Source organism: Dipodomys ordii, unplaced genomic scaffold (genome assembly GCF_000151885.1).
Source record: "Dipodomys ordii isolate 6190 unplaced genomic scaffold, Dord_2.0 Scaffold13, whole genome shotgun sequence".
Lineage (NCBI taxonomy): Eukaryota > Metazoa > Chordata > Mammalia > Rodentia > Heteromyidae > Dipodomys > Dipodomys ordii.
The window spans coordinates 17,751,903-17,773,908 of NW_012267229.1; the positions used below are offsets into that span (position 1 = coordinate 17,751,903).

Below are 22,006 nucleotides of genomic sequence, written 5' to 3' on the forward strand. Positions count from 1 at the left end.
CTCCAGGCCTAGAGCTCAAGCCCCACGACTGACAGAGAGAGAGAGGAGAGAGAGAGAAAGAGAGATCTTTCATGCGATTGTTTCTAACATATTTATAAGATTATGTCTTTGTTGCCTTGTATGTCCCTCCCCCATGGTACAACCCCTGCTTTCACTATATATGATGTTGGTATATGTGGAGGGGAAGGGAAAAAACAAATTGTTAAAACAGGGATACAGGAGGACCCATTACAACAATGAGATGTACAAGTCGTTATGTGGAAAATGAACTTTACAACTTTGGTGGGGGGGGGAAGGGGAGGGGGGAAGAATACGAAGGGATGGGAAGGGGAAACAAAGCAGGAGGCTACAATGCTTGATAAGAAATGTGCTCATTATCTTACCCATGTAATTGCAACCCCTCTGTACAGTATTTTCACAATAATTCTTTTCACAATAAAAATATATTAAAAAAACCATACAAGTACTAAGTCTTTCATTGTGCATCTCTGCTCCCCCCCCCAACAGTCTCTGTTGTAAATCTGTTTATTTCTATGCATTTGATACGTTGGTCATTGAACTTTTTTTCATACTACCAAAATGCTCCAGTGAACATGGGACCTGAACTCTGGGCTTGGGCGCTGTCCCTCAGCTCTTCAGCTCAAGGCTAGCGCTCTACCACTTGAGCCACAGCACCACTTCTGGCTTTTTTTTTCTGCATATGTGGTGCTGAGGAATCGAACCCCGGGTCTCAAGCATGCAAGGCAAGTGCTCTATGACTGAGCCACCTTCCCAGCCCCAGTGAATATTCTTTATCTCTTTGTGTATGTATGTGAAAAAATTTTCAGTGTATAACCACAGACACACATACATACACACACCTCTAGGAATAAAGTACTGATTTAGTCATAGAATATATACATATTCAAGTTGTATGTGTACTGGCCCAGGCCTGTAATCTTACCTATTTGGGAGCTGAGATTGAGTGATCCAGGTTATGATCAACCTAGGCAAAAACAAACAAAAAAAGAAGTGAGACTCCATCTTGACCAATGGCTGGGCATGGTGGTTTGTGTCTGAGACATCCCAGCTACAGGGGGTCACAGATAGGAAGATCACAGTCCAGGCTGGCCTGAGCATAAAATGAACTCCAGTCTCAAAAACTAACCAACTTACTTGGCGCTAGTGGCTCATGCCTGCAATCCTAGCTACTCAGGAGGCTGAGATTTGAGCATCACAGCTTAAAACTGCCTGGGCAGGAAAAAATTTGAGAAATTCTTATCTCCAGTTAACCAGCAGAAAACCAGAAGTGGAGGGTAATAGAGTGCTAACCTTGATCAAAAAAGCTCAGGGACAGCACCCAGACCCCGAGTTCAAGCCCTACAACATACCAAACAACAACAACAACAAAACGAATAATGACAAAACAACAACAACTCTTAAAGAGGTTGACAGAAAATGATTCAAATGTAGAGCAACTGACTAGCAAGTACAAGGTCCTGAGTTGAAACCCATCTCAATGTAACTAGGGTTCACCTGTTACCTCATACTCATTTATATGCTTTAATAGTTCCTGTTTCTCTATATCCTCATCACCACTTATTATTACCAGATTTTATCTTTTCATTTTTGTCAATCTAATGACATATAATGGTTTTAAGGTACATCTCTCTGGTCTTTAATAAAATTGGGCCACTTTTTATATGTTGGTGGATACTTAGTACTTTCTGTTTTGTGATCATCTGCTTATAGTCTTCATATTCTTTTATTTGATCTTACTGCTACTAGTAAGACAATCCTCTAAGATTGCAGAGCATTTTTACAGGGTAGCACTTAGATACCATATGACTTAGCCCAGGTCATGTAACTCTTTAGTGAGTCACTAGAACCTGGTTATTGGTATGCTAACATTATACCATGTTACATGTTTAGTATCAGTGCTATCTTGTTATCATTGTTGGACTGATGTCAGGTTTTCCCTCCAGCACTTCAGAGAGTGATGGTGAGATTCTGTTAGCTCAGTAAATACTTCTAGAATGAATGAGTGATGGTACTGGGGTAGCTGACAGAATGTATTCAAATAAGCCTGCAAAATGGAGATGACTTACCTTCCAGTGGTTATACAAATATCTGCCTGTGTTACCTTTGATAAATAAAGAAATCAGATCAGCATTCAGCTTTCTGATGTAGCTGCAGAATTAATCAGAGAAGATGTCAAAGTAAATCATAGGCATTAAAGTATAGTTTGTACTTCTAAAAAAGAAATTACACAGCCTTTGGAGGTAGGACGAATATATATATATTCGGATTTTAACAAAGAATAAGAACTTTAAGAGGGAGGGAATATTGATTAAGTAGAGTCTTCATGACTAGTGATTAACGTCATAAATCACATATATTTTATTTGTCAGCGAACCAGATTATAGATCATAAGGGAGAATGTTGGTGATTTGGATTGTGTATGTGTATCTATATATCAAGAGTTATATCTATATATTTCCCTTCTTTGCAGACATTGATAAAAACCACATTATCCAGTAGTGGATAATTCTTAATTATAATGGATAATTACTTTTAATTGGGAATAATACTGTGCTTTAGGACTTTTTTTGTGTGTGTGTGTGTCAGTCCTGGCACTTGAACTTAGGGCCTGGGCACTGCCTCTGAGCTCAAGGCTAGCGCTCCACCACCTTAGCCACAGCTCCACTTTTGGCTCTTTTTGGTGGTTAATTGGAGATAAGAGATTCACGAACTTTCCTGCCTGGGCTGGCTTTGAATCAAGATCCTCAGATCTCAGCCTCCTGAGTAGCTAGGAGTCAGACATTGGTGCCTGATAAGGACTTTTTAATAACTGATTTAACTCTGTGTTAAATAGTCATAATTTATTGGTTTTCTTTCTTTCTGTTCGTTTTGTTGTTGTTGTTGGTGGTGGTGGTATTGAGGTTTGAACTCAGAGCCTTCAGCCTATTTGGCTTGTTGTTCCACTGGAGCTCTATCACTTGAACCATGCCTCCAACCTAGTTTTTTGCTGGTAGAGCCTCATGGATTTTCTGCCTGGGCTAGCTTTGACTCAGAATCCTCTGTATCTCAGCATCTTGAGTAGCTAGAATTACAAGTGTGAACTTGAATCAAAGCCATTGCCTAGCTTTGATTTTCTTTTGTAAGCTTTGAGTCTTGTAGATTGGCAAAAATGTAATATTTAATTATATATGGATATCTGGAATTTTCATTCATATATTTCCTAAAAATATGGTCATGATAATTTCTTACATTGATATATAGCACATTATAATTTATATAGAACCCCTTTGTGATGTATTTTGTTTAGTCATCACAGAGACTCATTGATGTGTGGAATTTTCTCTCTGATTACTTTGATCTCTAATTACGAATCTTGGCTGATGGTAGTGGCAGCATTAGAGACTGAGCTTTTTCAGTTGTGCCTTAAGCAAATTTGCAAGGGAGTCCTGATGTTAACTTTGGCAGGTTTCATGCCTGCAAATATTGATTGAGCCAGAAGTCCTAGTTACAAAATGTCACCAGTGAATGTGCAGCCAGTAAAGGCAGGGAAAAACTCATTATTGCAGCTCATCTGTAACTTCTGGGTCAAGCTACTCACTACCATCTGGTAAGAACGAATGTTTGAAAACTCCCTTTTATTCTGACAAAAGGTAATCAGCAGCTGATTTTTGAACATTTCAGATTGGTTAGACCAATCCATCCACAAGATTGGGTTGTGACATTCTAAATGTCTAATTATCTCAAGGGATAGTAGAAAGTTTTAAAATTGAAAAATCCCAAATTGATGGCAGGACAAAATTATTATATGCTTCCTTTTCTCCCCTGTGTTGTGCTCCCTTGCCTCCAGTTTCCCCATTGAAACTGTTTATTCTGAAAAAGAAAAGTCAACCAGAATGGGAAAATTAAATAAGATTACTGTTTTGAAATGATCCTTTTTTTTTCTTTTTTCCAAATGTGGTAGGTTAGACCTATTCTTTAAAAAGAAAGATTAGGTACCAGGGAAGGAAATTGTCAATGGGAAGTTTTCTCCTCTATTTACGGAATTCTCTAACAAATGATCTCAAGATAGAAGGAATACAGATTGAGGAGGAGATTATTTGGTCAGTGGTGTTAGGAAAGTCCGGTCTATGCCTGCCCAGAGATTTTTTTTTCTTCTTAATCCTGTTGTTTCTGTTATCTAGAGTTCATCAGAGATGTTTTAAAAGGAGATTCAGACTTCAGATAGATGGTTGGATTAGACCAAGGAGGCCTTAAGGCTGGTTTGATTTTTAGTGGGAAGAACTGGGGTAGGAGGTTGTGAATCAGGTATACACAAGCATTTTCTGTAGAATTAATACATAATCATTCTTATAAGTATGGATTTCAAAAATAAATCAAATGAAAAATGTTACCAAATATCCTAATGTGTTTCTTGTCTTCTTGTTTTTTCTCAGTTGTTTGCTACCAAAAAGCACAAATGGAATGGGCAGTGTAGGTCAATCTTTTGACAGTAGAAAGGGATCTACATTTTAAAACCTAACCATTAATGGAACCCTTTCCATCTTCAAACCTTATCAGTTTTGAATCAAAGTTAACAAAGAGAGTTCTGTGTGTAGTTTTCTATAGGTTAACCTCTGCTTCGTACTCTAGAAACATCTTTCTTTATGTTATCTATCTATCTATATATACACACACATATATGTCTATGTATATATCTGTGTATATGTGTGTCTTTCTGTCTGTATGTAAAGAGGTGTTGCTCCCCATTTATAGGCAGAAAACTCAAGCATGGGGAAGATAGGTTAACCTTCCAGGACTGTTAAGTAGAGAGGCCAGGATTTGAATTTAGGAAAATGTGACTTCCGAAAAATTATATTCAAGGTATGACCACTGCTCACAAGTTAGAAATCACTGGCTGTAGCAACCACATGAATGAGAAGTTTTCTGTGGATGACTCTTGTCTAATACAGGGACTGTTCTGTGATCTTGGCATTTTAGCAATAGCTTTGCTTACTAATGATTTCTTCAACATTCTCTCATGTTCTCTCCAAGCTTTCTTGAGTTAGTATAGAGAAGGCAAAGGACTGCTTTGGGAATTTGAAGACTTAAATTCTTTGTCGTTGTTGTGATACTGGAGTTTTGTACTTGGGTACTCACAATTTGTTCAGCTTGCTTGACTGGCATTCTACCGCTTGAGCCACACCTTCAGCCTAGCTTTTGTTGGTTAGTTTTGTTGGCTTTTTGTTGGTTATTTTATTAGAGTTTTATGGCCTCATAGCTGTGATTCTCTGGATCTTTGCCTCATGAGTAGTAAGATTACAGGTATAAGCTATTGGTGCTGGTCTGAAGTCTTTTATTCTTGCTCACTGTGGATAAGTTGCTTAAATATACTGGGCTCAGAGTTCTTTTGATAGAAGATAAATATCCTATTGTTTGATATTAAGCAGCAGCACACCTTACTTGACCGGGATGTTCTTTTTCTGAGGTTATCAGAGTTCTTTAGTGCCAAGTGAAGAATTCCTAGTTTATTACAATGTTACAGAAGGTTTCCATTGAAGTTCTCTGTAATAGACTTGAACATTGTTTCTTCTATTAGGGTGAAAGCATCTTTTATGTATTCTTCTTAGTCAGGTAATTTGGGTTGTTGAGCTATATTTAGACATACACACATTTACATGGTTTTATCCTAGTACAAATGTGCTCTTCACATTAATAATTGCACTATGTTTTTATAATTTATCTTAATGATACCATTATTAGTTATCATAGAAGTTCCCTTTCTTGCCCCTCCCCCTCTTTTCAGTCTAATTGAGGTTGAGATAGACCATAAATGCGATAATATAGATTGCATGCTCAGAGGAAATGGAGTTGGTTTCATGGTGGAGTTTTAATTTAGGATTCGTTCTGGTGATGTAGCCTCTTCCTATGGTACATTACTTTAAGCCCAATATAACTGCATGCTCCCACAGCCCCTCATTATAGCTGAAGCTTCTCGCTGCTTTTTAATTAAAAAAAAAATAGCGAGAGAGTAGAAAAATGAAACCTAAAGCTTAGGTTGGATATTATCTGGGTACACAGGGAGTACTCTAGACAGATTGCTTATTTAATTTTTTAACTCTTTCAAAGCTTTTGTGGCGATATCTTCATTTCTGTTTCTAGGGGGAATGTCTACATTTCTGTTTCCAGGAGGATTTCTGTCTCCAAGTTACACATGCACAGCAGGATTATTAAGAAGTTAAGGCTTCCTTCCTATATATTATCTTGAAGTCTCCTGTAAGCTTTGAGTAAGTTGGAGTCCTTCCTGTTTCTCGTGTGGTTGGATGGTGACAAATACCATTCACCATTTAGGGAGTAAGTCAGGGAATGGAGGTTATAAAATCCCTGGTATATCCAAAGTTAACAGTTAATTTTTTTTAGTCTTGTGGTTAGTAGAAGCCAAGAAAAGACTTTATTAAGAACGTTGCTTTTGTTATTCCTTTATCTTGAGGGATTTCATATGCCTTTCAGACACCAAAGGAAATTAATCTCCAAAGGTGAGTGGTAAGAATGGCTTAAGCTTCTTGCAGTTGGTTGGAAGTGACTAAAGGAGAGCAGGGCCTGAGCTGCTGACCTCTGGTTGGCTGTGAGTGCTATATGCTCAGTCTGGGTCCAAAGCCCTTTGGCTCCCAGGAGTTAATTCAGTTTGACAGCACCAAGCTTCTGGTTTTGTTACATAGAACCAATTGTTCTCACACTGGTGGATATTGAAGAAACATAATCAACTTTTTTTCTGGGTGTGGGTGTGAACTTAATTTCATGATTTTTGATGTGAACCTTGCACAGTCAGGATTTCTGCTTTCTAAGAGTCTGTTTCATTCATGGTTGGTAGAAAGATGGCTCTAGTTTGGCTTTATCAGGGAGCAGGAAGGCCTCTAGACTTGTGCTGTTTTGTCTGGTAACCACTAGCCACTGATGGCTGTTAAGTACATAAACAGACTTGGCTCATGAAGATAGACTATAACTTTAAGTACATACCAGGTGCCAAAGACTTAGTGTGGAAAAAGGTAAATTAGCATTTTTTATATCGACTACACATTGACATAATATTTTAGATATATTGGATTAAATATATTATTAAATTTACCTGTTTCTTTTTGTTGTTTTAAATGTAGCTTCTAAAAACACAAATTGCACCTGTAACTTGCATTCTATTTTGACAGCATCTTTTTTCATAGGCTATTAAGCTCCAAGAGCAAGGTGGGATTTGTTTTATATATGCTCTGTGCTCAGGTTCATCCCTTTCTTTTCCTCTCTCCCTTCCAGGTTCCTTCACAAGTTCCTTCCCTGCTTCCTTCTCTTATTCCCACCATCCCTCGTCTTTTCTCCTTTTTGCAGTATAGGGCTGGCAGTCAGACTCAAAGCCTTGTGCATGCTAGGTAAATCATCTGAATTCTTTAATAAATTATGTGTTGGGTTAGCAATATTCTTTTAACTGAACCAAGGTCTTATACATGTGAGAATATGTAAGTCCCTCCAGTCTGTGTCAGTTAGGGCCCTACAGTGATAGTGAACCCGCAAACTTGGCAGAGGTCACATTCAGCTTGAAGAAGGGATCAGGTTGTCTTTGCAGGAGTTTATTAAAAGATTTCAGGCATCCTTTCTCCTTGCTTATAAAACAGGGCTGTTAACTACTTCTGCTCCCCAGAGATATGGTGGAGATGAAAGTTCTGCAGATGGAAATCATTAGTGGTAAAAATGAAATTCCTCCCTGACCTCTACAATGTTTGTTTTAAAGAAGTAGATCAGAAAATGGGTTCTGAAAAGATACTGTAAGTGTTTTGTCTATTTTGCATTTTTTCCACTATTAGGTACCTCCTTTTAATTGTGGTCCACTGTCTTTTCTTTCTGTCCCTGGAGATAAACAATCCAGAAATCTCTCCGTGGAGACTTTTGGAGCTTGTGTCTTGACTTGGCTACAGCAGCAGGCTCTTGCTAATCAGAATCACAGCAGGGCTTGTTTTATGAGCCTGAAAGAATTTGTGTTCCCAGGGGACTGACGTTCTTTACCTGCTGGGGAGCTACAGATTTCTAGTTCTAGGATGAAGCTACCTTCACCTCCCCTTTTCACATTAAGACCACCATCTCCTTTAGTAGTCTGTAGTCACTGCCATGTTGATTTCTCTTTTCTTCTTCTTCTCTCTTTCTCTCTCTCTCTTTCTCTTTTAGGGTAGAACAGTAATGATAGTAGATGTTTATACTTAAGGAAATAGGGCATGTTCATGTGAGATTCTAATCTATCCCAGGAAGACTCAGGGGAGAGTGAAAAATAGCAGGTGGTACTCCACAAATGAAACTACCTAATAAGAGTTTCCTAAGCTATGTCATATGCTCAGACTTACTGAAGCACCTGGCATGTAGCACCAGCAGGATACATGAATGTGTGGAATGACTTTCTGCCCCTGGCACTGTGCCGTTCAGTGACAGTCGCAGGAGAGATGTGTGAGATGCATAATAGAAATGTGCCTGTTATTACTATATAACTTAGTAGGCTGGCAGTGAATGTGGCATTTTTTCTTCTGTTTGGTGGTAAGATACCATATCACACCAACAAATTGCTGGTGGGTACAGTTGTCATATCTGAAAAAAGACAAGCTCATTGAGGAGCTTTACACAAACATTTTGTTGGGAATTCAGGATCATGTGGATTGCCTGATAGAGATAATTATATATTTGTTCAGTATTATTATAGTTTAAAGGTATCTTTATAAGTAGCGTTTTCAATATAATCCCCATTTACAGTTAAGGAAACCAAGGCATATTGAGGTGAACAGTATGCCTGAAGTCACATCAGCAGCAAGCAGAGCCAAGTGGTGACATTGAGCCCTTTGATGTCTGCTGCATTTCTCCTCAACTCTGAAGCCCACTCACTAGTGTGCTGTTTAATTCTGATTTCATGGGAAGCAGCAATGAGAACTCCTCCATGGATTGTGTTGTACAAGGCAAAATGAGGTCATGTGTGGTAGAATGAGCCTAAGATCCCAGCCAAGAAGTGCCAGCTCTGACTTCCAGATGCAGATAGTTTGTGAACCTGAGTAGCACTCTGCCTTACAGGCCTTTAACATTAAAACATTTTTATTTAAAAATATTTTAATTAATAATATCCATATGAGGTATAACGTGATGTTTTGCTATATATTTACAATGTAGAATGATTAAATCAGACTAATTAAAAATTACTATAATTTGGTGGTGAAAACATTGTAAATCTTATTTTTTTTGCAATTTAAAAATGTGTATTATAGCCGGGCGCTGGTGGCTTATCCCTGTAATCCTAGCTACTCTGGAGGCTGAGATCTGAGGATCGCAGTTCAAAGCCAGCCAGAGCAGGAAAATCTGTGAGACTCTTATCTCCAATAAACCACCAGAAAACTGAAAGTAGCACTATTGCTCAAGTGGTAGAGTGCTAGCCTTGAGCTAAAGAGCTCAGGGACAGCGCCCAGGTCCAGAGTTCAAGCTCCATGACCAACAACAAAAAAAAAAATGTGCAGTGTATTATTATAGTTACTATTTTGTATAACAGACCACTAAAAGTAATTCCTCCTTCTATCAATATCTTCCCTTTTCATCCAGTCTTTGGTAACTGATCTCTACTCCAGATAGCATCATATGATTTGTCTTTCTGTGCCTGGCTTGTCTTAGTATAATGGCTTCCAGGTTGATCTGTGTTGTTGCAAATTACAGAATTTTCCTCTTCCTTACAGCTGAATAGTACTCCACTGTGTATATATACCACATTTTCTTTGTCTCTTCATCAATGGACACCCAGTGCTTATCTCTTAGTTATTGTGAATAACTAAAGTGAATGTGAAGTGTCTCTTTGGGTCCTTTATCTAGCCTCTAGCCTATTCTTTTGTAAAATAGAATTTGAAGTTCAATAGAGCTTCAGAAGTTATATATGTGATATTCCCTCTTTGAACTATTTCTGAGTAACAGACTTTGCATTAAAACTGTGCTAAATGATGAATGTTGGGGTTCATATCTTGATAAGTCAACCTAACCCCACATCTCCATTCCAGAAAAGCTTTTTCCTGGTGATTTCTATGTATATAGGAACTTTTATGAAGCAGTACAACTGTGTATAAAAAATATTCTGTTAAAAAGTCACTGTGTCTCGTACATTTATGAAGAATCATTAAGGGTTTGAAAAATGACTACATAAAGCTTTCCTAAGTTCTGTGGAGAAGACTGTATGCCATGGTACTTTATTGTCAGGGAATTCTTAGGAACTCTGGGAATGTTTGCTCTTTGTCTATCTATTTCTTTTCCAGCCCTAATATCTTGTGTTTCTTTTGTCTTTCTCAGCCCAACAGGGGCACAAAACGGCCCCGGGATGATGAAGAGGAAGAGATGAAAACACGTCGGAAACAAGCTGGCCCTCGGGAACGAGGTCGCTATCGGGAAGAGGAAGCCACTGTGGTTGAAGAAGCAGATGATGACAAAAAAAGGCTCCTCCAGATTATGGACAGGGAAGGGGAGGAAGAGGAAGAGGAGGTAATGTGGCTGGGCTGCAAGGGAGTGGCTAGCCCTGATGTGCTGTACGTAAATCAACTCTGGGTCAAATACATAGTATTCTGAGCTGCCTGGCTTGGTCTGTAAAATGGGGCTGGGACTTCCTACAGCATTGCTGTGAAGGTGAAGTGAAGAATGTGGTTTGGAAAACATTTGCAATGTGTGAAGAATACCACTGACAGAATTTAGAAAAATTATTCCAGGTTTATGTGCAAATCAAGGCCCTGAGGGAATGAAGAAGAAGGGAATTGGTGTTGACTAGACTGGGTCAGAGAAGCTTTCTAGACTAATGGTTCTTAGGACAGGTAGTAGATACTTAAGTTTTTCAAATGTAGTCGCTAGCCTTTGAAGGATGTTGAATTCTGTCAACCAGACAAGTGCTAGAAGGGCTTCTCAGCAGAGGAAATGACATTGGCAAACAGTAGAGGTAATGAAGTGCAAGGGGTGCTGTGAGATTGTGACTGAATGAATGCAGTTTAGAGCCAAGTGTGGTGGTACACACCTATAGTCAGCACTCAGGAGGCTGAAATGGGGAGAGGGATGGTTTGAGTCTACCCTGGACAACATAGCAAGATCCTATCTTCAAATTTTTTTAAAAAAGCATATTTAGAAAGGAGATGCCCCATGCTGGGTATTGGTGGCTCACGCCTGTAATCCTAGCTACTTAGGAGGCTGAGATCTGAGGATCACTGTTGAAAGCCAGCCCAGTCAAGAATGTCTATGAGACTCTTATCTCCAGTTAACCACTAGAAAACTGGAAGTGGCTCTGGGGCTCAAGTGGTAGCGTACTCGCCTTGAGCTAAAGAGCTCCGGGACAGCACCCAGGTCCAGAGTTCAAGCCCACGACCAACAAAAAAAAATAATAAAAAATAAAAATAAGAAAAGAGATGCCCCAGGGCCTTTCTGTTTGCTGTTCAAGGTGCCTTGGGCCTTTGCACTCACTCCTGCCCCTGGACCTTTAAAGTTCGGGCCTCTGTCTTAGAATACTTACATGGCTGGTTTCTTCCCATTCAGATGTCAGGTTAGGTGCTTCCCTCTCCGAGAACTCTGTCTGGTCTCTAGGGTAGCCTGACAAGTCATTTCCCTATGCTTCTGTCACCATATTCTGTGTATTGTCTTCACAGCATATATCATGATTTGAAATTCTTATTTGTTGGTTTCACTCATTTGCTTTTCTCCCCTCAGCTTCTCATGAAAACAGGGATTGGCTGTTTTGTTCACAGCTATGTTTCTGGCACTCAGAGCAATGACTTGCTGTTGGTAGGCTCTTAATATCTATTGAACGAATAAATGAATTAAGCTGAGAAGCGTAGAGTTAAAATATCAGTGATTAAAAACAAAATCACTTTAACTTTATGCCTTTTAAGTCCTTAAGTGTTAACTTGTATGTTACTTCATTCTGGCATTTTGTTCAATATGAATTATGGAAATAGATTTCTAAGAGCCAGCTATTTTCTAGTTCTCTCAAAGACATGTTGCTAAGTTTGGGTTTAAAAAATGAGGCTGGAATGTGACTCTAAGAAGAAAAAAAAAACTGATTCTTATTCCAAAAGGGTCTTGGATGTATTATGACCATACCTCTCTCTTCATTAGTGTTTGGACTAGTACTAATGTGGGGCTCTGTCCCCCAAAAGATGATGACATTTGGGAAATCTGAGGTAGGAGCCCTGGATTTTTTATTTCCTTTCTGAAGGCAGTAGCCTGGCAAGGACTTACACAAACAGCACATCCCCTGTACTCCTCAACTCCCTCCTTCCCACCAGATCCTGCCCAGTCTATTCACCCTGCAGCAGCAGCAGCAGCAGCAGCAGCAGCAGCAGCAGCAGCAGCAGCAGCAGCAGTTAATTGGCAGGTATTAGTCCTGTGCAGGACAAGGCTGGTCCTGGAGGATTAGGCCAGTAGCTGTCACAAGTAAGTGGTTTCTAGCCCGAGAGACAGAAATGTAATGGTGGAGCCAGCCTTTCTGTTGAGGGACAGGGACAAAGAGATCACTTTGTAAAAATGACACATGGAAGGCTCTAAGTCCAGGAGTTATTTTCTCACTGCCACTGAAGTCCCATTTGATGAAAAACAAGTGATGCTTGCCCCTGTGAAGTCACGTGAACTTGTAAAATATTATTGTCCTTTTTGTGCTACATCACTAGCATTCATCTTTCTGAAACCTCCCTCTGGTTTCTGACGTTGAGCTATTGGAGGTACTGCTGTGGCCGATGACTAAGACCGATAATTCAGCTTTCCCCCAGTGTTGGAGAGAATTACAGGAGAGAAGGCAAAACCCCAGAGAGGTTGGGACTTTGGAAATCCCATGAGAGCTGCATTAACATTAATACTGCTTTTTATAGGGTGGGCAAGATGTTAGGCAAGGGAAAGAATCAATAATTACTTCCAAGGTAGCTTGAAAGTGTTTTAACCCTTTCCTTGAAATCTTGATTATTGTAGTTAAACCGTAGGGGTATATTAGATATATCATGCCTGTTGCTATTCACAGTAATGGGCATAAACTAATATAATTTACTAAACAATTTCATGTACATAATTTCTTTAGATCATCTCTGTGACCTTGAAGGATACAGGAAATACTTTCATTACAGTCCTCCTCCTCTCTGTTCTTGCCTTCAGAAGATTAACTGGGTACCTACTGCGTGCCAGGTACTAGAGAATCAGTAGTGAACTGGTACATGTGGGCTAGCAACAGGGGCTAATTTGCCCCCACCTCGGGGCTAGAGAGATATGGGTCAGATCCTGCCAGTCCTTTACTCTTTAGGTCATGTGAAGGATTTGGAATTGTATTCTAAGTCTCAAATGGATGAATTTAGTAAGGACATATAATGAAGACTCAGGAATGGGTCTCAGTTGGTGAGGGTTTGATGAAGCTAGGCTCTGAATGATGACCTGGCTAAAATAGTAACTTCCGTTTCTACTGGTCAGGAAACTGTAGACCCTGGGGAAGGATGGAGCCCAGGAGTCACTGATGCAATCTATGAAGTGAGTTATGCCACAGATTAATGTATAGGTATCTCCTACTTAAAATATATGAACGTTGAGATATACTAATAAAATAATAGCTAACGTTTTCTGAGTACTTACAAAATTATGGGGTGATTCAGTGCCTTCCAAAAGGATCTACTTCAGGTTCTCCCAATAACAGTTTCTTTAGTGCTTTTAGGTGTGAGTTATAGTCAATGACTACAAAGCTATGAGGCTGGGAGATGGGGGAGTACTACAGAGGCAGAGTACATTGTAGCACATTAATTCAAACTGAAAAGTAAACTGAAGATAAAATACTTCTGAAATTTTAGTAGATTATTTTTTGGTGGGGGGAGCGAGTCAGCTTTTAATACGAATCTTATTTACTTTGTAGATAATTATCATGGTGGGTGAAGCAAGAGAATGCTATGTGCTCTACATATAGGATAAGGTTAACTTTATTTTTTCTTTTTGCTTGTCCTGGGGATTGAACTCAGAAGTTGGCCCTGAATATTTTTGTGTTCAAGGTTAGCACTCCACCACTTGAGCCACAGCACCACTGCCGGCCTTTTCTAAGTAGTTTATTGGAAATAAAGAGTCTCATGGACTTTTCTCCCCAGGCTGGCTTCAGAGTGGGATCCTCAGATCTCAGCCTCCTGAGTAGCTAGGATTACAAATGTGAGTCGCCAGTGCCCAGCTTAACTGTTTTTTTTTAAAGTGTCAATATGTAGTCTTAGTTGTTTTTGAATTCATGGTTCTTGTGCTACAAACTCATGATTTTCCTGCCACAGCCTTCTGAGTGCTGGGATGATAGGTATGCTCCACCATGCCGAACTCAAGGCTACCAAATCATCATCATCATCATCATCATCATCATCATCATCATTCTTTCTCCTTCTTTCTTCCCCCTCTTCCTCTTCTCCCTCCTTGTCCTACTCCCCTTTCTCCCTCCTTCCCTTCTTCCTCCTCTTCCTTTTTTGGTGCCAGTCCTGGTGCTTGAATTCAGGGCTTTGATGTTGTCCCTGAGTTTTTTTGCTCAAAGCTAACATTCTACTGCTTGAGCCACAGCTCCACTTCCAGCGTTTTTGTTTATTTGGTTGGTTAGTTAATTGCAGATTAGAGTCTCATGGACTTTCCTGCACAGGCTGGCTTTGAACCACAATCCTCATATCTCGGCCTCCTGACTGGCTAGAATTATAGGCATGAGCCATTGGCTCCTGGTAGTTCCTAATTCTTAATGTCACCTTAGGATTTTTCTTTTTTTTAAATGCTCATCCTAGGCTGGGAATGTGGCTTAGTGGTAGAAGACTTGCCTAGCACGTATGAAGCCCTGGGTTGATTCCTTATTACCACATAAACAAAAAAACCGAGAAGTGGCTCAAGTGGTAGAGTGCTAGCCTTGTGCAAAAGAAGCTCAGGGACAGTGCCCACCACCCTAAGTTCAAGCCCCAGGACTGGGAAAAAAGAAAAAGAAAAGAAAAGAAGAAAAGTACAATGCCAGTCCTCGGGCTTGAACTCAGGACCTGGACACTGTCACTGAGATTTTTTAGTTCAAGGCTATGTTCTTTCACTTGAGCTACAGTTGTACTTCTGGCTTTTTGGTGGTTAATTGGAGATAAGAATCTCAAGGACTTTCCTGCCCAGGCTGGCTTTGAACAGTGACCTCAGATCTCAGCCTCCTGAGTAGCTAGGATTACTGGCATGAGCCTCCAGTGAGCCACCAGTGCCCCATCTTTGAACTTCTAAGTGTTATCTTACGTGGGGGGGGGGAAAGATGTGATAAATATTAAACAATAAAATATAGTATTAGTATTTACTCTGTGCCTTATACTATACCCAAGAAATATTTGTTGGGTATTTAGCAACTCAGACAGAATTTCTTGTGTTACAAATCCTGGGCCTTTAATGAGATACCTAGAATGATACACAGAAGTATGAGGGACCTTTAGCCTTTATTCTAGCAGTGGAGAAAAAATGTGTACTGTGTTTTGAAGCCAATGGCAGAACGAAAGAAGTAGTACCAGTGAATATGAATCCTGGTGGACTGAGTGGTTACATTTGTCTCTTTATACCAGGAAGAACCACTGGATGAAAGTTCTGTGAAGAAAATGATCCTCACATTTGAAAAGAGGTCGTACAAAAATCAAGAGCTGCGAATCAAGTTTCCAGACAATCCAGAGAAGTAAGTAAGGCTCCCTTTTATTGACATCTTTCTCTTCGATGATGCTCTGTTGGCTAAATGTCTTTTGCTTGTTTTGTTTACTTGGCTTTTGTGACTTGGGTCAGGAGTAGTCCCCAGATGCCCCATATTTGAGAAGTCCTTAAAGATTCATAGGACTTGGAATCGGTGGTGCGGAGGGCTTTGGTTTATTGCAGTACAAGCACCCACAAACAGGATCAGCAAGGGAAGAAGGCACAACAGACAGGCTACAGAAATTTATGTGCAGACATCCTGTCCCTCCCTCCACTGGAAGAGGTCAGATAGATCCACTCTTTCCTCCAGCGTAAATTATATCAACATATGTGCAGTGTTTCTGCTAGGGTTTTTTTAAAAAATATATTTTTATTGTGAAAATACTTTACATTGGGGTTACAATTACATGGGTAAGATAATGAGTACGTTTCTTATCAAGCATTGTAGCCTCCTGCTTTGTTTCCCCTTCCCATCCCTTCGTATCCTCCCCCTACCCCCATCCCCCCCCCCACCAAAGTTGTAAAGTTCGTTTTTTGACATAACGACTTGTACATCTCATTGTTGCAATGGGTCCTCCTGTATCCCGTTTTAACAATTTGTTTTTTCCCTTCCCCTCCACATATACCAACACTGCTAGGGTTTTTATGTAAGATTGGCAAGGCAGCAGGCATTCTCTAACATCACAACGACAAAAATTCCAGACTTCCAGAAAGAAAGCAGCTGTTCAGTGACCTGGCTGGCACAACAACCTTATGAGAATGTTTCAAAAGCCAAGTGTTTCTGCCCCACCCCCTTTCCATCCCCCTAAGTTGGGCCAGCCTTGCAAACCAGCTCTTACAATGATCAGGCCTGCTGTTACTCCTTTTCTGCATCATTCATTTCAGTGTCCCAAGAAAACCAACCGTGGCTGCCATGTAAGAGCTCTTCTCTGAGAAAATGTCCAAACTTAATGTGATTACTGTTGTTTAGTGCCAGGGCGGGATCTGGGTATTTTTCAGCCAGTCTTGAATGCTAACTAAAAACTTTTTTACATTTATACAGATTTTAATGTTCTAAATTAACTTTTTTCTCAATTTCTCCCTTCCTACATACATAGTTCTAATATGCTTAAGGGCAATAATGAGTTGACTGGTACAGTCTTTGCTTCAAGTTTGAATGTTTCTAGGGGGACTGACTTAAATGTGAGGTGAAAAAAAAAGAGATCTAAGCAGAGTGCCATGGGAGTTTAGGGGGAGAAATGGTAAATGCCAAGTAGGGAGCTATTGAGGACTTGACCGAAAAGGTGGCATTTGATTTGGGTCTTGAGAAATGATTCTGATCCTATTAGGCAGAAAAGAGCACAGAAAGGCATTTGGGCAATGTAAAGAACAAAGGCACCAGGGTGTCAGAAGGCAATGTAAAGAACAAAGGCACAAGGGTGTCAGTACCCTAGGAAGGCCAGTGTGATTCACTGTGTTCTCCCTTATTATGGGAGATGAGCGGAGGAGGAAAGAACTGGTGCCTGGATGGAGGATCATGGCCCTCTGTGATAGGAGCACCAGTATCTTACCTGGTTTTGTGTGTGTGTGTGTGTGTGTGTGTGTGTGTGTGTGTGTGTGTGTTGAGTTACACAAATAATGCACAAATAGATGATTATAAACCACAGCAATAGTGTATAAGTAGAGTAAAAAATGAAAGCTCTAAGCTTCATCTTACTGATTCTATTCCTTTCCAGTCCCCTCCCTAGATAGAAGTCACTGTGTGAACAGTTCTGTATCTTTTTAGACTGGTTTCTGTACACTTAATTACATATAAACAAATATTTTCTGTATGAATCATACTGTACATATTCTGTACCTTGTTACTTGGGATCATGTAACAGGAAATATTTTTGTACTAGTACAAGTATATTATCTTTTTTTAAACTAGCAAATACATAGTATTTTATATTTGGAAAATACTGTGATTTCTTTTTTTTGTCAATGGATATTTGTTTATTTTAAATATTGGCTTTTATGAACAATGCTGCTGTATACCTGCTTGTGTGTCTTTGTGTACATTTATTTCTAAAGGATAGATACCTAAGCTTTGAATTCCCAGATTGAAAAGTGTACACATTTTCATCTATGATAACAAATGCCAGATTACCCCCTATATGCTTTCTCTCACCAACAGCATCTCTTTGTCCATGTTCTCTATGATCAGTAGATGTGATCAGCCTTTTATATTTTGTTACTTGTTTTACTGTTGTTTCTCTACTCAGTGGTTCCTGCATTAGACTCTTCCTTTAAGAGGTAGATAGTGTGTTGTTTGTTCCTGTACCTGCCATGCTGTGGCTGCTCATGGACAGCTCTTGTGTGTGGTCCATGTTATCTTTATTATGTCCCTGCCACTTGGAACCTAAAGTTTAATATGAGGAATCTCTGCTCTAGACTGGGAACACTGGAAATATAAGAAATCCAATTTACTTCTTGTAATACCTGCCTCGCCTTTGCCCACTTCTATTCTGGCATGTGGAGCAGTGGAGTTCTGCAGGTTTTGGCACCACACACTGTTCAGGTACTACTTACTGAAGTTCTGCTCATGAGCTACTTTTAAATAAAAGTTTTTTTTTCTTAAGTTAAAAATGCTTTTCTATCCAAACAAAATACCTTGTTATTTTAGTTTTTAAATTTGAGCATGTGCAATTTGAAATTAGGCATAAAGAGCTTATTTTGTCATGTCCAAAAGCAGTTAGAAAATTATATTGTGTTTTAACCTTGAGATCTTGAATTCTTGCTAGTGCAGTGTCTGCCATAATTCTTCACACCAGTCAAGTACATTTAAGATAAAAATTGCTAGCCAGGCACTAGTGGCTCATGTCTGTAGTCCTCGCTACTCAGGATAATGGTTCAAAGCCAGCCCAGGCAGGTAAGTCCTAATCTCCAATTAACAACCAAAAAGCTGGAAATGGTAGAGTGCTAGCCTTGAGTGGAAAAGCTCAAGGACAGTGCCGGCTCCCTAGTTCAAGCCCCAGTACCTGCACATAGACACACAAAAGAGAAAATTACTAGAGTATATTTGAATAAACTTTCCAGTTGATATCAGAAACATTCTAACTTCCCCTATTATATACCATTGATTGCATACCCAAAAGTGTCTGTTCATTTGTCTGCATTTCAGATTCAGTTGACATTTCTTCCAGAGCCTCCTTTTGTATGATATGTCCTGCAAGTATCACATTAAGTAGAGTATGTTCCTTCCTTGGGAAATCCTTCTCTTCATTTTTGGTATCTTTTTAGTCTTAGGGTCCCTTTGTACTCTTAAATGATTGAGTTACTTGAAGTACTTTCCTCAGAGAATCCTAGAAAGGAACATGCAAGCACAGATTCTATTAGCTGTGATAGCATCACATGTTGTATGGCTCTCTGGAAAACTCCATTGTGTGCTCCTGAAATAATAAGAGTGAAAAAGGAAAACAGTATCTTAGAATTACCATAACATAGCTTTTATCCGATAGGGAGCCTTGTACCTCCCCCCTCTTCTCACCCATGCCACTTCCCTTCTTCTCAAATCTCTAGTTACCTCCTAGCCACATCTGAGATCCTTAAGGATTGCTGACTTAGTTGGGCAGAGGGAATGTCACATTGCCCCTGCACCAATTGCTGGTTGTGTGGTTACATTTAGGACTCAGCAGTTTCTCTTGCTTTTGTAGTACAGTGTTTTTGAACTTTGAGGTCACTTGTAAATATACACTCTTGTGGTTTAAGGAGAACATTCTGTTTGTGTGAAATAAATGTACATGGGCAGTGTAGAAGAATATTCGCTGTTCTGTCAGGGGATGTCCCCATCTCAGCCTACATAACTGTTTTATATGTTGTTCTTTTGCCTTCCCATTCCCTCGCTCCTGATCCTTACCATATTTGGAGTCATGTATTACAGAAAGTATGAGAATCCTAAAGCTGGCCCTCAGCAAATAGCAGTGTATGCTTTAAATGAGGAGGTCGTACTTTGTTAGCAAAACCAGAAAAATTGTCTTTGTGATGGCACAGCAAACTTGAGTACATAGATTTATTGGGTATCAACAATGGTATCATTAAGTACTATATATATGTTATCTCTTGTAATCCTCCTCTAATTGAACTAGGAAAATGAGGAAATCAAAGTTTAAAGATGGTTAATGTTCTGTCTTCTGGGACAAGACTGGGATGCTGTGTGCACTTCACTTGGGACGTGCTGAACAGTATGTAATAGATTGTTTACATTTGTGCCAGGCTGAGAGCAATATGAGGCCAGAAAGTGGCATCATTTTGTTAGCTGCTATATTCTCAGTACCTGAGACAGTGACTGGCACCAGGTCTGAGCTTGGTAACTACTTGTTGACCAACACTAACCCTGGTTACATGCAGCTCAGTTCTATTCCCAAGTTACAGCATTTCCCACAATATCCCTCAATTACTCATGCAGAATCAGACCCAGTAGTATTTTTGTGCTGGTTCCCTCCCCCCCCTTTTTTTTGTAATTTGGCTCTCTTGTGGTTTGTTTTGTTGATAATTTTCTAACTTCTGGAGAATTACAAGGTAGAAAGGAAATGAGAGAGCTGGGCATTGGTGGCTCAAGCCTTAATCCTAGGTACTTAGGAGGTTGGGATCTAAGGACTGCAGTTTGCTCGCCTTGAGCAAAAGAAGCTTAGGGACAGTGCTTAGGCCCTGAGTTCAAGCCCCAGAACTAGCCAAAAATAAAAAAATAAAATTGGGAGGTTTAGTTCATTTTTCCTTCTAAGTCTTCGTTTAGTGGTGCTATGGATGGGACCCAAGGCCTTGTACTTGCTAGACAAATGATCCTGCTGAGCCATACATAAACCTAACTCTTGTTAAGGCTTCTTTTGTTTTTGTTTTAAACTGTGCTTCACTCAATGCTAGACATTCTGTCTACCACTTGAGCCCCTAGCTCTTTGTTTTTATATTGTTTTTGACAGTTTTGCTACCTTTGCACAAGATTAGGGAAGGCCTCAAACTTGATTCTCCCTCTACCTCCTGATTGCTGCTATTTCAGGCACCTGCCACTATGTTTGATGGGATAGTTTATTTTACTTATTTTTTGTGCCAATATTAGGGCTTGAACTTGACCTCAAGCTCATGCTTGGCTTTTTTGCTCATAGCTGGTGCTCTACCTCTGGAGCCATACCTCCACTTGTGGCTTTTTGCTGGTTAGTTGGAGACAGAGTCTTGCACATTTGTCTGCTTAGACTGGCTTTGAACAGATATCCTCAGATTGTTATAATTACAGATATGAACCACCAGCAACTGGCTTATTTTATTTTGTTTCTTTTTATTAATTATCTTCAGTGACAAAGATCTAACTTGCCAAAGAAACCTATCCTGTCATTGATATCATTTAAAGTTTGACTCTTCAGATTTCAACTAAGAATAAGAAAGAATTTTAGCGAATTCTCATGTGAATAGATATCTAGAGTGATCCTAATGTCAGCTGCATCCAAAAATCAGTTTACACATCCCCACAGTGTGTTTCTATAGCAGATGCACAAAGTTTTAGGGTCACCTAGTTGCATGAAACTTCTTTTTCCCTCCCTCTCTCCATTCCTTCCTTCTTTTCTTCTTTCCTACTTTTGGATACTGAGTCTTAAACTGAGAGCCTCATATCTTGCTCAGCTTTTTCTCTTATGACTACCATTCTTTGACTCTACCAGTAGAACAATGCCTTTACTTCCAGCTTTTGGTGTTTATTTGGGGATAGAACATAGAGCATTTCTTTGTGTGCCCAGGCTCTAAATCTTAAGTCTCAGATCTCAGCCTCCTAAGTAGATAGGATATTATAGGAATGAGCCACCAGTACCAGTCTGTGGTCTTTTTGTTGTTGTTGTTGTTTTACATAAATTCTATAAAGAATTGTGGAAATTTGAGTATTTAATTAAAAATTACCTATTTGAAGAAAAAGAGTTACGATTAGAATTCCCATGTTAATTTTTTTTTAAGCTTACATTAGTTATAGAGGGGGTGGTCATGTTACATTTCCATATGTGTTAATAATGTCTTCCAATTAGTCTCATCCTCCCAATCACTTTCCCTTTCTCCTTTTTCCAAAATAATTTCATTGTTCTATTTTCATAAATGCAAACAATTTATTTTAGCCATATTCAACCTCTTTGATCCTACTTAGTCCCAAATCCTTTTTCTAGTATCCTCCATATACATACCTTAGAGAGTATATCTTTCTGTGACAGCTCCATTCCCTTATGGATTATGTATTGTCCTCTTTTAAGCACCCTAAAATCACAGTAGCACTTTGGGTAGCAATTTTCCTTTGTTAGGCCCCTCCCAATTTTCTGTGGTGGGCCAG

At 39.5% G+C, this 22,006-nt stretch overlaps 1 protein-coding gene across 2 annotated transcripts in view; it reads left to right on the forward strand.

Annotated features, from left to right (window-relative positions):
• Positions 1-22,006, forward strand: part of Ctnnbl1 (catenin, beta like 1) — a 162,529-nt gene that overhangs the window by 26,159 nt on the left and 114,364 nt on the right. For both annotated transcript variants that reach the window (XM_013011092.1, XM_013011093.1), the window contains exons 2-3: positions 10,321-10,509; positions 15,570-15,676. In XM_013011092.1, the coding sequence (XP_012866546.1) occupies positions 10,321-10,509; positions 15,570-15,676 (296 nt within the window). The remainder of the gene's footprint in view (positions 1-10,320; positions 10,510-15,569; positions 15,677-22,006) is intronic.